We start from the raw sequence: 16,194 nt of genomic DNA on the forward strand, positions 1-16,194 counted from the left end.
GGCTCTATTGGAATGTACAGTAGTCTCATCGTCGTCGACACTGGAGTCAGTATCCGTGTCGACATCTGTGTGTGCCATCTGAGGTAGTGGCTGTTTTAGGGCCCCTGATGGCTTTTGAGACGCCTGGGCAGGCACGGGCTGAGAAGCCGGCTGTCCCACATCTGCTATGTCGTCAAACCTTTTATGTAAGGAGTTGACACTGTCACGTAATTCCTTCCACATGTCCATCCACTCAGGTGTCGACCCCGCAGGGGGTGACATCACATTTATCGGCATCTGCTCCGTCTCCACATAAGCCTCCTCATCAAACATGTCGACACAGCTGTACCGACACACCGCACACACACAGGGAATGCTCTGACTGAGGACAGGACCCCACAAAGTCCTTTGGGGAGACAGAGAGAGAGTATGCCAGCACACACCAGAGCGCTATATAATGCAGGGATTCACACTACCCACAGTGATTTTTCCCTTATAGCTGCTATAATACACAGATTTGCGCCTAAATTTAGTGCCCCCCCCTCTCTTTTTAACCCTTTGAGCCTGAAAACTACAGGGGAGAGCCTGGGGAGCTGTCTTCCAGCTGCACTGTGAAGAGAAAATGGCGCCAGTGTGCTGAGGGAGATAGCCCCGCCCCTTTTTCGTCTGACTTCTCCCGCTCTTATAATCATAATGTGACAGGGGTATTTTACACATATATAGCTTATTAGGCTATATTATGTGTGATTTGCCACTCTTAAGGTACTCTAATTGCTGCCCAGGGCGCCCCCCCCCCCCCCCCAGCGCCCTGCACCCATCAGTGACCGGAGTATGTGGTGTGCACAGGGAGCAATGGCGCACAGCTGCAGTGCTGTGCGCTACCTTAATGAAGACCGGAGTCTTCTGCCGCCGATTTCCTGGACGTTCTTCTTGCTTCTGGCTCTGCAAGGGGGACGGCGGCGCGGCTCCGGGACCGGACGACCGAGGCTGGGTCTGTGTTCGATCCCTCTGGAGATAATGGTGTCCAGTAGCCTAAGAAGCCCAAGCTAGCTGCAAGCAGGTAGGTCCGCTTCTTTCCCCTAAGTCCCTCATAGCAGTGAGTCTGTTGCCAGCAGATCTCACTGAAAATAAAAAACCTAAAATATACTTTCTTTTCTAGGAGCTCAGGAGAGCCCCTAGTGTGCATCCAGCTCGGCCGGGCACAAAATTCTAACTGAGGTCTGGAGGAGGGTCATAGAGGGAGGAGCCAGTGCACACCAGGTAGTCCTAAAGCTTTCTTTAGTTGTGCCCAGTCTCCTGCGGAGCCGCTATTCCCCATGGTCCTTACGGAGTTCCCAGCATCCACTTAGGACGTTAGAGAAACAGGTGTTTTTTACGATTTTTCCTGATGTTTCACCATTACTTTTTCACGGGGTATCAAATTAGACCTCCCATATTTTTTCAGTCGACAACACTCAGTGAAACACCTAATATACGGCGGGTAACTGTATATCCCACTTTGAGTGTACATCACTGTGAAATTGATGGCAGTATGAAAGTAAAGGATATTACTAATAACAGTAGCTTTGTTGTTAGGGATCACGATGAACCTAGTAGATTATATCAATGTTTTTATCCAATGGTAGCAATCCTGTGCTTTTATACAATGAAAATGGTGGCAGCCCGATGCCTGAATCATTTTGTTAAATATGTCAGTGATCAGGCAAGATTTAAATGCAGTAGAATTTTTTTTCTAATTCAGCTAGTAACATATCTTAAGATTTATATTGAGTCTTCTGTGTACAGCATAATGGAAATAGACCACTCACTAAAAACAAGGGCTGGTTTAAGCCTGTTTAAAAAACTGCGATGAAATATCGGAAGTGAAAAACAGGTGTTTTTCCCGATTTTTCTCAATGTTTCACCATTATTTTTTCACAGGGTATCAAATTAGATCTCCTGTGAAAAAATATTATTTTTGGTCAACAACACTCAGTGACACCTGTGTGTTTTCGCCGCCGCAGGCCATAAAAGCCAACATTTAATGTACCGCGGGTAACTGTATATCTCCCTTTTAGGCTATAGTATGTAATTTAGTAGATATGGATAGTTAAAATTCATTGATATATCTCATTCTACTAATTTGCATCTGGATGTTATAAGAGGCTTAGAACTGGGGGCTGTCCCTTCATTCAGTAAGCAATACAGTAATCAACACAGCGTTGTCCATTGGAAAGCATTTATCATCCCTGGTTGCCATTTGGATATACAGGTTGAGTATCCCTTATCCAAAATGCTTGGGACCAGAGGTATTTTGGATAATCGGATTTTTCCGTAGTTTGGAATAATTGCATACCATAATGAGATATCATGGTGATGGGACCTAAATCTAAGCACAGAATGCATTTATGTTACATATACATCTTATACACACAGCCTGATGGTAATTTTAGCCAATATTTTTTATAACTTTGTGCATTAAACAAAGTGTGTGTACATTCACACAATTCATTTATGTTTCATATACACCTTATACACACAGCCTGAAGGTCATTTAATACAATATTTTTAATAACTTTGTGTATTAAACAAAGTTTGTGTACATTGAGCCATCAAAAAAACAAACGTTTCACTATCACTCTCACTCAAAAAAGTCCGTATTTCGGAATATTTGGATATGGGATACTCAACCTGTATTACCTATAACTTTCTTAGGTCACTGAACAGGTAAAGCTAAAGTAATGAAACTACAATACTAGTCTATACTGAAAATAGGATCACTACTATTGTGTCATGCCAACTTACATAAATCAGTGTGGTTTAAATCAAGAGTGGCAGCTTACATCAACCATAGGTCTCTGCTGACTACATATCTGTTATATAATAAAGTGCTAAAATACTCAGGATTAGTAGCACACTTAAAATTTCATTAGAACACACAGCAATCCAATACCCAGATTATCTCAGTATGTGCTGCAAGCTTCATGTTCCATACAATTTGCATAAAAGAGCAGGAACATACTAATTGAAATAAACAGAAAGTTCATAGCCCCCAGCTTACTTGTCAAACTTACGATATTCCACAGCTGAAAATCATTGTATTTAAAACTGTATCATCCTCTATTTTTGTAGTCAATAATAAAATGTAAGGCATAAAGGAATATCAAATAATAACAAACTGCAGCTCGTCAGCTGTTGATTAAAACCACTTAACTGATGGTTTTTCCCTTCAAAAGTGTTAACAACATTGTTTTTTAAAATGTATTTTATTTAATAAAGTTGAAAAAGTATTTTTTGAAATTTTTAAACATTATATTATGCACATCTGCAGAACGGATCTCCTCGTCAAAAACGGTGAGACAGGGTGGGAGGCCCAGTATAGGGTCCCTATACCAAAATGCAGCATTGTGTCAGTGTGGCACTGTTATAGATCTGCGTATCATGCAATAAAGGATGAGATGCCTGATTGCTGAGAAAATGTTTCTTTACTCTGGGCCGGCAACAAGGACAAACAATGGGGGTAATTCAGATGTGGTTGGAGTTGCTTATTCCGTCTCAAAGTACCGACTATTCCATCTCAAGTACCGACTTTGTACATGTGCAGGACCCTTTCTGCATAGATGCAAAACAGGTCATGCGACATCGGATGCAGGGCGGCATCAGACTGTCTGTAATTGACAGATGTCATTTGGGGGCAGGAGGGGGCGGGGGCAACATCCTCTATTTGCTCAAACAGAAGTGTGTTGTCGATGTTGCAGGGGAAGGAAGGGGCCAGGATCTCTGTCAGAGGATGATTTCCTGGCCTCTAGGTAGCAACTGTGCCATCTTGTGTAACCCCAGGGATCACGCAGCCAGTCGGTGTCTGAGATGATCCGATACTGTGTCCTTGGACACAGAATCAGATCAGTAATGCAGCAGGAGGCATGACACCTCTTGTTGCATTACCATATTAGAACCACACAGTAGCTGCTGCTTCCATGTGAGCAGCAGCGATAGCTACTCCATCCACAGCTGAATCAAGGCCAATGTGCAATAATGCATCTGTGGATGGTTATTGTGATCAAGTCTTGAAACTTAGAGCTGGGTTTGGAAACTTAACCTGACCTGGTTACAATGGAAGAGCTAGGCATGATCGAGGCCTCATTATCCTAGCATAGATTCGGTAGGGTAATGGACATCAGACAGTCAAAAACCCACTCAAGATGATTTCCGTTTGAAATGCTGAGTGAGCTTGGATAAACCGGAGATGATGTGATTGTGAAATCTGGGGACTCAGGGGCACCCAACAGGTGACACAAATAAATGGTACCATTATCTGCAACTACGTAACTATTGGACCTATTGATGAGGTCTTCAGCTGTACCTAACTTGCCAAACCCACAAGGGGTTTGAATGCAAACTGCTTGGCCTGGCTCATACAGTGTGTGGATATGTCATAATCTGCAACTTGGATCTGGTAAGTGCACCCTGTATGTCACTCATGACTTTTGGTTGTAGTTGGGGCTTGATTACAGGGATGATGGTGCAGGTGCACCTTGATAGTAAATGTTGTGCAAGTCAAGGCAATCTCTTGGACTGTTTCTTAAACTAAGTGTGGCCATGAATACATCTGAACCATCCCAAAATCACTTCTCCAATACGTGCTTTGCAGAGCAACCAGCTTTTGCTGCTAATCTGTTTATGTTGCAATTTGCATAGGCTGCTGGGAATGTGTCTGATGTTCCATTGCTTTTGTGTATTTTTGAAATTCATTGCTAATGAATTGCAGTGTTATCAGAAGTTATTTTTGCTGTATGCCATGTACACAGACATGTATTTTCAACTTTGTAATGACTATGTATCTTGTGAGACAAGTTAGATAGTTCATATATTGAACCTTTCAGAATAATAATCAACTACTACAAAATGTTCTTTCCCCTACAATTAAAGATGTCAGTAGCAGGTATAAACATATATATTGGTAGATTCTCAATTAGCTTAGTGATATCATTCAGGTGCTCGAAAGGGAGGGGTATTTCTAAGCAAGAAAAACAGGCATTTGTTTCCCCCAGCACCCTGAATGATAACCGTAACCAGATATAAATTCCACATAATAATAGAATTCAGAGATCTTCGTTACACATATTTGCGCAAATGTGTGAATAAGCCCCAAAGCCGCATCAAGGCATCTCTGTATATTTGGGGTCCCTAGCGCTATATCTAGGTGCAGGGAGTGGCACCCCAAAACACCAGCATAAGCCAGAAAGCCCAGCGTAGCATACCAGTGAAAAAACTATAGTGTTAATAAATTAGTATTTAGGAAGCCGAAGCTATAGAGAAAGTGATACAAAAATAAAATGCAATTAAAATAGAGAAATAGTGTTTAAAAAATGTATAAGTGAAAAGTGTTAATAGAATGTAAAGGTATGCCACACTAAGGCCATCCGGCTCAGCCAGTCCAGAGGCACCACACCTCACACCTCCATTACCCCAATCTGGGTCTAAGATTAACCAGCAAGGAGCCACATGATAATGGCTCCTTACTACAATATGTCTAAGCTAAGAGCTACCTACCTTGAAGCAACCCCATAATGCTCCATGTGGCATGTCAGGGCCTGCATCTCCTCCTAATGCAGGAACCTCTCTGCCTCTCACAACAAACATATATATTGGTAGATGCTCAATTAGCTTAGTGATATCATTCAGGTGCTCGAAAGGGAGGGGTATTTCTAAGCAAGAAAAAAAGGCATTTGTTACCCCCAGCACCCTGAATGATAACCGTAACCAGATATAAATTCCACATAATAATAGAATTCAGAGATCTTCGTTACACATATTTGCGCAAATGTGTGAATAAGCTCCAAAGCCGCATCAAGGCGTCTCTGTATATTTGGGGTCCCTAGCGCTATATCTAGGTGCAGGGAGTGGCACCCCAAAACACCAGCATAAGCCAGAAAGCCCAGCGTAGCATACCAGTGAAAAAACTATAGTGTTAATAAATTAGTATTTAAAAAAGCCGTCTCTATAGCGAAAGTGATACAAAAATGAAATGCAATTAAAATAGAGAAATAGTGTTAAAAAATGTATAAGTGAAAAGTGTTAATAGAATGTAAAGGTATGCCACACTAAGGCCATCCAGCTCAGCCAGTCCAGAGGCACCACACCTCACACCTCCATTACCCCAATCTGGGTCTAAGATTAACCAGCAAGGAGCCACATGATAATGGCTCCTTACTACAATATGTCTAAGCTAAGAGCTACCTACCTTGGAGCAACCCCATATTGCTCCATGTGGCATGTCAGGGCCTGCACCTCCTCCTAATGCAGGTATAAACAACAGGAAGTCAGGAATGTCATAGAGAATCAAAGGCTATTTAGTATTGTGCACTCTAATGCTGGCCATACATCAGGTCAATATTGTGTACGAATACACGATACTGATGCATCAATTGACGCATTGTGTGCACATCGTGCATGGTTTATGCACAATTACGATACGATTCGCACCCCCATGGGTCGCGCGTTGCATGAAATGATCATACATGCAGCCCATATTATCTGTTGTAATCATATGAACATTGTAACATGTTTGATGTACATACGATGCATCGTACAATTTTGAGTGTCATTTCACAGCATCGATTGTTTAACAACCCATCGTGTGTCCAGAGCCCCAAGTCGTGTGTCCAGAGCTGCCAGGGGAATCAGATCGGATGCTATTCGTCCTGGTGTATGGCCAGCATCAGAGAATTACAGGAAGCACAAGCGGCAAATCAGAATCAGAATCAGCTTTATTGGCCAGGTGTACTCACGTACACTTGGAATTCTTTGTGGTACAATGCATCGCCAAGCAGCAACATGAAGGGGGAAAACATAGCATAAGAAGGGGGAAAAACGTAGCATACATTACAAACATTACACATATGAGTTCATATACTGCACATATGCAACTGTACAGTAGACATATTATACATGTAAGACTAAAAACAAAGGCTGCTTGGCAGAGCAGCACCGAGGCAGCCATCTGCGGCGCCAACTAGAACTCAAACAATGCACACAATACAGAAGATTTAAGTATTACATCAAAAGATAAACCACACAGACAATAAAGACAGAAAGAATAATGCATGATTGGTGTAGGCATTTGGGGTAATAACCTCCAGGGGTTGTGTATTCCACCCTCACAAGGTACCAGGTGCGGCAGCCATATTATGCGCACTGCGTAGGATTACCCAGGGTGGAATAGTCCACCCCTAGAAGAGAACACAAAACGGGGAGATTGCAGAGTCCTTAAGTTCAGAGTAGGGTTACACTAAAACCATCAGGTCCATGTATTTTTCATCCCATCCACAAGCGCACCAGATAAGGCAGCCATGTTGGGCGCACTATGAAGGTTACACAGTGGGAGATGAGCCATACAAGGGCCAAATGCATGTATGGGAAAACTGACACGTGTGTAGGAGTATGCTATGCCCTGCATGGAAAGATCCAAATGAAGCACACCCTGCCCACGGAGGAACCATCCGAGGCAGCCATGTGGGACGCACTGCGTAGGTTACTGCTGGCAGGGTGTGCAACCAATGGAGGTACACATTACAGGAACAACACACAGTGGGGTGGAAGTACCCTGTAAGAAGAGAGAGACGAGAAAAAAAACACATTTGCAGGAAAACTGTAGTAACATTATTTTGTGAAAATTATAAATGTCCTGGTCTCACGAGAGCAGTGCGGGTGGGTGTGAGAATGTGGGGAGCACACTAATGTCCAATAGAACTGACCCAACAAAGTCTGGTCCTGGTGCGCACATCCCTCAGTTCCCTGCTCAGCTTGAGGGGTAGTCCCGGGGGCAGTCACGATGTTCTTGGACAGAGGAGTAGTAGGCATTGGTCCTGGTGTTCTCATGGCAGAGGTGAGGAGAGACCACATGATGGTCCTGAGTTGCAGTGTTTGGGAAACTAGTTTAATTAGAGATTTTAGGGTAGTCCAAATCCAGTTCAAATTCCGGTTCTAACTCCATTCTTAAAACACATACAGTTTACACTAGACATGGAGGGCTAGATCAAAGTATCTTTTGCCCATTACTTGCTGACCAAGGGGGGTAATTCCGAGTTGATTGCAGCAGGAACGTTGTTTGCAGTTGGGCAAAACCATGTGCACTGCAGGGAAGGCAGATATAACATGTGCAGAGAGAGTTGGATTTGGGTGTGGTGTGTTCAATCTGCAATCTAAATTGTAGTGTAAAAATAAAGCAGCCAGTATTTACCCTGCACAGAAACAAAATAACCCACCCAAATCTAATTCTCTCTGCACATGTTATATCTGACCCCCCTGCACTGCACATGGTTTTGCCCAACTGCTAAAAAATTTCCTGCTGCGATCAACTTGGAATTACCCCCAAGATGCGCCTGTAAAAATAGTGAAGAGTATGTAGCACAGGCCTGGCCAACCTGTGGCTCTCCAGCTGTTGTAAAACTACAATTCCCAGCATGCTTTGCCACAGTTTTGCTATTAGGGAATGCTAAAACTGTGGTAGAGCAAGCTGGGATGTGTAGTTTCACAACAGCTGGAGAGCCACAGGTTGGCCAGGCCTGATGTAGCATGATGAACCACATAGAATGATACCATTCAAAAGTATGATCTCATCACATAGGGCAAAGAAAGAACAGAGGCCCCATTAGAGATCTCTGGAAGATACAGGCCAACCATATAATGCCACCTGTGAAAGACCTTGATAGAGGTTGTCCTTGAATGTCTCCTCCAGAAGTTTCCACATCCTCCTGTATGACAAGACATTGGTCTCAACACATTTATAGTCATCATTACAATACAAAGTGTTTCTGTTATAGCCAGCAGATTCAGGCTGTTAGAGATGAAGAGGTCATGGATGGATATTAATTTGTTACAAACAGAGCTTGCACATTTTAGTAATTTGGAGGTAATGCAAGACATGCGTTTATGAAGTTAGCTGGATTTATATATTTTTGCAAGTCAGCTGAATGTGAATGGGCATGTATTGGTGATATGTTACCAGCTAACAAAAGCAGTAGAGATATATATAGTTGTAGGAAGTTTGTGAATGTTATTTTATGCTGATAGGTTGTGGATGTGACAGTATAAAAGTAAGTAGAAAGCTCATGAGTGTTAATAAGAGGGGCATGGATAATAGAGGCAGCAATATGCAAAGAGTGGTGAGTTGCAGGGAAAGTGAAGGATGTGATAGTCTTGCTGAAAATAACATGGAGTGATAAGAAGAAAACAATTTGTGGTACATGGGCCCTCATTCCGAGTTGATCGCTCGCAAGGCGATTTTAGCAGAGTTGCTCACGCTAAGCCGCCGCCTACTGGGAGTGAATCTTAGCATCTTAAAATTGCGACCGAAGTAATCGCAATATTGCGATTACACACCTCGTAGCAGTTTCTGAGTAGCTCCAGACTTACTCGGCATCTGCGATCAGTTCAGTGCTTGTCGTTCCTGGTTTGACGTCACAAACACACCCAGCGTTCGCCCAGACACTCCTCCGTTTCTCCGGACACTCCTGCGTTTTTTCCGGAAACGGTAGCGTTTTTTCCCACACGCCCATAAAACGGCCTGTTTCCGCCCAGTAACACCCATTTCCTGTCAATCACATTACGATCGCCAGAACGATGAAAAAGCCGTGAGTAAAATTCCTAACTGCATAGCAAATTTACTTGGCGCAGTCGCAGTGCGAACATTGCGCATGCGCACTAAGCGGAAAATCGCTGCGATGCGATGAAATTTACCGAGCGAACAACTCGGAATGAGGGCCATGGTGTGAATTAAATCTAAAGTTATTTTGGGTTTGTGCAAATGAAGTTATAGCTGTTAAAGTTTCAAAATCCTTTTTGTTGATGTTCAATGTTTGTTCAACTGGGTTTTTTTTTAATTATTACTTAGAGCTATGAACACTGAATATTTGAATGCATAGTTGACCAGCACAGCTGTTCCTAGACTACATCTAAAAATGTACTATGGCAAATTTGCACAGGCTACAGTTGAGGCAAATTTTTCACTAATTCAAGGTGTTAAATTGCAATGTGTTTGACTATGCAAACACTTGTATAGGATGCATGCATTAACTATGCAACACTGACCAAAATTTCAAACACAAATAGTTACAATTGCAAGCAAATCATATACTCCCTTTGACGGCACCTAACCCCGGGTTTTCTATACCTGACCTATTTTGTCCTGTACTGTAAGTGCGGTTTTCTTGTTTGCTCATTTTATTATGTACTGTGTAATGGGCGCTGCGGATCCCTTATGGTGCCATATAAATAAAGGAGAATAATAATAATAATAATATTACAAATGTTTCTAAATACAAATTGGTTGCATAGTGTTCACAGACAGAGTGAATATATATAAACATACGTTTAGCAAAGAGATTGTTTGTAGGACTTCAGATTGCAGTAGGCAGATTTATAGGGTGAAATATAGAAAGAGCACTATGTGCCAGACATGTTTTTTAAGTGGGTGTAGGATTTACCAAATTCCTGAATGCAAAGCATTCCCAGAGATTGGCCCAAATAGAATAACGCTATTTCCAGGTGGTTATGGGCTACTAATTTAACTTAGCCTCTAGTTACTTTTCCATTACCCCCTGGTTAGTGTTCACTCTAGGGGACGGGCAGGGCGCGGGTCCGTGGGGGCGTGGGTATGCAAATAGGGGGTGTGGCCACTTGCACGTAATGCAAGTGGGTGGTTCAGTCCACAGACGGGGGCGTGGGCGGCCGGCGCCGTCACTGTTGGGGGCATGCCCAGCACCTACGGAGGTGCTGGGCTTCCCCCAAGCTCTCTGACAGCGTGAATGGATGTCGCGCGCATGCGCGCAGCATCTTTACACGCTGAGAGGGGCAGAAAGCGGGTGGCTGTTTTAGCAGGGTGCCGCAGAAAGGGCAGGGTGGGTTTTGCCCTTAAAAAAATCGGGCAGGGTGCGGCGCCCTGCTAAAACAGCCTAGAGTGAACACTACCTGGTGATGCATGTTTCCACCACATGTAGCCACTTGTGCAAGTGGCAAAAACTTTAAATACGGAGTCAGTGGTAGTGATAGGGAGACAAACTGTAAATGAATGAGTCAGTATGTAGGAGAGAATGTAAATTACAGCTAGTAGCATGCTAATGACAGCAATAACAAGTACAAATTAACTGTTCTCCTGACTAAGAACTACTTCTTCCTAACATGACCCAAAGTTTTCTGCAACAATATTTTTACAGAAAGCTGGGGCATAGACGTGGACACGGTGTGTGCATGGTGTATGCTTGCACACCCCTTAGGTAGGTCCACGCTGAATCTCCACTGGCTGAGCGGGGATCAGCAGACACTGTTCGCAGCCATGTTTATGGGAGCAGGGCAGTACAAGCATTGATGTTGCAGGTACTCCAAACCAGCGATGTCATGTCATCATCTGGTCCTTAGGAGGTGCTGAGCATACTGTGCTGGAAGGTGTGGCATCAAGAAGACACTGTGCTTGCCTATGAGCTGACCCCTGTCACCATATAAACATGAGCTATAAACATGAGCTTCTATCAGGATAATTGTAGGAACTGTAAACACTGTAATACCCAAAGTGTTACTGTCATCACTATGTCATGGACAAACATTGTAGAACTTACATGTTTAGAATACAGGAAGAAGTTAGTATTTTAAAAGTAATTCCCTTGTTTTTTTATAAAAACATGCAGCATGAAACTGCTGTCATAGCTTTCCTACTAAGTACACCCCTGATAATCACATCAGGAAGACTGAAATGTTACTGAATTTGGGCCCTGTTACAGACATACAGTATTTATTCAACAACAAATAGCGGAATGTTATGGCGTCCGAGTTTGCCAGAGGCGCAGTTTGCCAGCTGCACTCATTTATAAGGCATGGCTTTGCCTTGTAAATTACTGCGAGTTTGGCCGGCATCCAGCACCTCCAGCAAACTCAGACGCCATTACATACTGCCAAAAATGTCTCCATCTACTGAAAATATACATTTCAAAATATAATTTTACACATCTTCAAGTGAACACTGTTACTAACCAGTTATAGCATTTATTGTACATTGATTAGAGTATTCTGAATGATACAGAGTTGAAGTAAATATTTTGAGCTAATATTCAGATATGGTGGGGCCAATGCAGAGTGGAACGCATGTCTACCATAATTACACCCGCACTGCAAGTACAGAACTTCATGGCAGATTTATCAAAGCTTGGAGAGAGATAAAGCACCAATCAGCTCCTAACTGCCATGTTACAGGCTATGTTTGGAAAATGACAAGTTAGCAGCTGAGTGATTGGTACTTTATCTCTCTCCACTTTATCTCTCTCCAAGCTTTGATAAATCTGTCCTAAAATGTGCATATTCACCTGTGTGCTAAACTGTACACTGCCTTATGGCCAGATCAACCCTGTTTCATAGCCGTCATAGTTGTTTCATAGCCATCATAGTTATCAGTGCAGACTTGTACCAACCCTCTCTTTAGTGCAGGAGAACTGTCTGAAAACAGGTGTAAAGTATTTAGGCATATGCACAACCCTGCATATCCTGCAATTCCATAAAAACACCAATGACACATCTTCAATGCCCTTTTAGTTGCTAGTGGAGTAGTGTAGGATTTAGAATCACCCGTACTCAAGTACCCTTGACTCCGCTCGGCTCCAGAGCATGTGCAATGCAAAAACATGCAAAATCCATCTGCAAAACTGACTTGTGTCAATGCTGCATCAACTCTTCTATGTCTAATAACCATATAAATAATTATCTTTTTTGTGTGCAGGTTCTCGCTTTGGCGTGGTGCAATACAGTCATCAAGGGGCAGTCCAAGCCATCAGAATGGATGATCACAATATAGTCTCAAAAGCTACTTTTATTTCTAAGGTGAAATCAATGGAGTGGCTGGCCGGTGGAACCTGGACCCCCTCAGCCCTGAAGTACACCTATGACAAGTTGATACGTCCAAATGGAAGGGCTGTAAGCAAAGTGGTTGCAATTGTAATCACAGATGGACGTTATGACCCTAAAGACATAGACAAGCTGGAGTCACTGTGTACTGGAGTGGAAGTATATGCCATTGGTATAGGGGATATATTTAACAACAGCGCAGAAAGAAGGACATTAGAAAAGATAGCCTGCAATGTTAATCACAGGGTAAAGAATCTGAGTTTTTATGCTGAGCTAGCAGCTGAGGAATTCCTGGACAACATGGAGGCCGTGATCTGCCCAGGTATGTCAGCACTACTTTGCCCTCCTTTTATATAGCACAGTATTTTCTTTTACGATTAGCCAAATGGAAACAATGTAGAGTATGTGCCAAAAAATAAATGTAATTGAATATGTTTTGGCAGAACCTGAGATCACCTGTCCAGATCAGATTTGCAAGCAAGGTACAGTAAGACATGTTTTATGGCTGTGACATTATTCAGTTTGTTCTAAGAAATACATACAGCACTTCCTGCTGGATTGTATCTGTGCAATCACAATTAAAAGAAAGTTTATTTTTACCTAAAATCTGAATTTAGAATACAGGTAATAGTTAGTATGACACCTCTGCATGCTAAATTATGCTTTAGGTTATCTCTTTACCAACCAAGTCAGTGTTTTTAAAGTTTTTTTGTGATTCTGCCATTTTTGGGAACACATCGGGCAGTATTCAATTAGCTGCAATAGTGCCGCGGCCACAAAAAACAAGTATTTTTTGCTTTTTTTTCACCCCTATCCTATTACCTTGTGTGGAAAACATTCATTTTTCATGCAAAAATACATAGGTCCCACAAAAAGCCGTGGACCTATGTATTTTCACAGCACTTTGCGTAAAAAATGGTCCCTTAACAGGGATTTGGCGTCACCTGCCTGGATGTCTTCTAGCCATTCCCTTGTAAGTCACTTTAAATTTGTTCGCAGCTGGAGACGCCCCGGCCTCTTAGGAGAGCCACTCTGGGATAGCATAGAGTTGCTTAGAGGTCCGATGGCCAAGTGATCTGCAACTGATGTTCCCGATGTTTCTGCCTATGTATGAGTGTGCAGGATGTGAGACGCTGCAGTAAGTGTCTCTGTGCACAAGAGAGCAGCTGAGTCCTTAGCATATGTTTGCAAACTAAATCGCAACTGCATGCTCCACTGAATTAAGCTCTATATTCCAAATTGTGACTCTGCTAGATCCTGATAAAAATAGTATGACGGTGCAGAGGATTGTATATTTGCAATGACTAATTCTGTTTTCTTAGTTCCATGGTTACATAATTATACTTTCAAAGTTTGTTGTCAATAATACATCACAATTTCCATAAGAAAGCCATGTGAGTTTAATATGAACATGGTGTCTGATAACAGAAAACAGATTTTGTATTATTTTCTAAATCATCCCAATGAATTTGCCAACATAAAAGAAATAGAAAGATCATCACTGACACCTATTGGTGTGAGTGACAAGTTATAGCTGACAAACATACAAAGCAATAGAGTTTGTCCTGCCATATAACCAGCATCTGCATCATCATTGTTGTTAATTGTTGAGAAAGGAGGCGAGACACATATGAGAAATAAAACAAATAAATATGTGAGATTGTGATGGAAATAATGAAAGGTTTATGTTTAGAGCATAAGCAGTCTCAAAGAGGAAGATCCCCCAATATCTTTTGCTATTTACATATCTTTGTAAACATATTCCACATGCTAAAAAGGCAATTGCTAATAATATATTCTGATTATGCAATCAGAGGAAACATAATTGGGCAGTTCACCACAGCTTTATAGCTACCTCCCAGACGTTTGCTCCGTCACTGTACTCAGGTGATACGGTCATTAGGTCGACACCACTTAAGTCCACTATTAGTCAACATGCATTAGGTCGACAGGGTAATTAGGTCGACATGCACTAGGTTGATAGTTCAAAATGTCGACATGACTTTTTCACATTTTTGGACTTTTTCATACTTTACGATCCACATGGACTACAATTGGGAATGGTAACCTTGCCCGAAGCATGGCGAGCCATGCGAGGGGACATGGTGCACTAATTGGGGGTTTCCCCGTCACTTTATGAAGAAAATAACACCAAAAAAAGTTTAAAAAACTCATGTCGACCTTTTGACCTGTCGACCTAATAACCATGTCGACCAATAGTGGTTGACCCATTACGACCCATACACATACTCAGTAAGTGCAGGGCCGGTTCTAGATCTTGGGTACCCCCCCCAACCCCCCCCCCCCCCCCCCGACGGTGAAACAGGGTTAGGTACGCGTGAAAAAAATGGGAGCGTGGCTTCATAGGAAAGGGACGTGTTCAGTTTTGCCCCCTGTAGAGTTGTGCACCACGTAGAGCTGTGCCCACAGTAGCTGTTGTGCCCCCTGCAGCTGTGATGCCCCTGCAGCTGTGATGCCCCCAGTAGTTGTGCCCCCTGCAGCTGTGCCCCCGGTAGCTGTTATGCCCCCTGCAGCTGTGCCGCCAGTAGTTGTGCCCCCTGCAGCTGTGCCCCCAGTAGTTGTGCCCCCTGCAGCTGTGCCCCCATTAGTTGTGGCCCCAGTAGTTGTGGCCCCAGTAGTTGTGCCCCCTGCAGCTGTGCCCACTAGTTGCTGTGCACCTAGTAAAAAAATATATATACTTACCAGCCCCGTTCCTGCTTTCCGACCACTGTACTCCGTCTCCGCCGCCAGCGCCGCTCCCGCTGCAAAGAAAGGTCCTCTCCGCGAAGGGAATCTAGACGCTACTGCTTCTAGATTCCCTTCACGGAGAGGACCTTTTCATAACCGCTGCCACCATCCTAGTTAGTAGCGGCTCTTGCCACGGCGGCCGTGGCGCCCCCGGGACAGCGGCGTCCCGAGCAAAAGTACTGCTTGCTGTGACAAGAGCCGCTACTAAGTGGGTGGTTGGTGGTCAGCATGCCCGGAGAACTTGCTCACTGTTCCAAGCACCCGGGAGCCTTTTGACCATTCCTTGAGAGTAGGTACACGTCCCTTTCCTATGAAGCCACGCTCCCATTTTTTTCACGCGTGCCTACGGCGCGCACTAACCCTGTTTCACCGTCGGGAGGGGGGGGGGGGAGCTTACTCCCGGCTTGGACTCTCAGCTCCCAGCGGCCCCGGTGTCTCAGGCAGCTCCCAGCGGCCCCGGAATCTCAGGCTGAGATGTTACAGTCTACAGGATCAACGTAGTTTGCAGCACAACATCCCAGGCACTGTGAGCAGTTCAGTGGGGTGTTTGTTAGACAGTTTGGGGAATGTGTGAGGCACCTGTAGTTTACAGTAAGA

At 43.5% G+C, this 16,194-nt stretch overlaps 1 protein-coding gene across 1 annotated transcript in view; it reads left to right on the forward strand.

Annotated features, from left to right (window-relative positions):
• The window catches only part of LOC134929608 (collagen alpha-2(VI) chain-like), a 69,896-nt gene that overhangs the window by 20,951 nt on the left and 32,751 nt on the right, over positions 1 to 16,194 (forward strand). The window contains exons 3-4 of the mRNA XM_063925195.1: positions 12,725 to 13,171; positions 13,293 to 13,331. Of these exons, the coding sequence (XP_063781265.1) occupies positions 12,725 to 13,171; positions 13,293 to 13,331 (486 nt within the window). The remainder of the gene's footprint in view (positions 1 to 12,724; positions 13,172 to 13,292; positions 13,332 to 16,194) is intronic.

The sequence above is a fragment of the Pseudophryne corroboree genome, chromosome 5, assembly GCF_028390025.1.
Source record: "Pseudophryne corroboree isolate aPseCor3 chromosome 5, aPseCor3.hap2, whole genome shotgun sequence".
NCBI lineage: Eukaryota > Metazoa > Chordata > Amphibia > Anura > Myobatrachidae > Pseudophryne > Pseudophryne corroboree.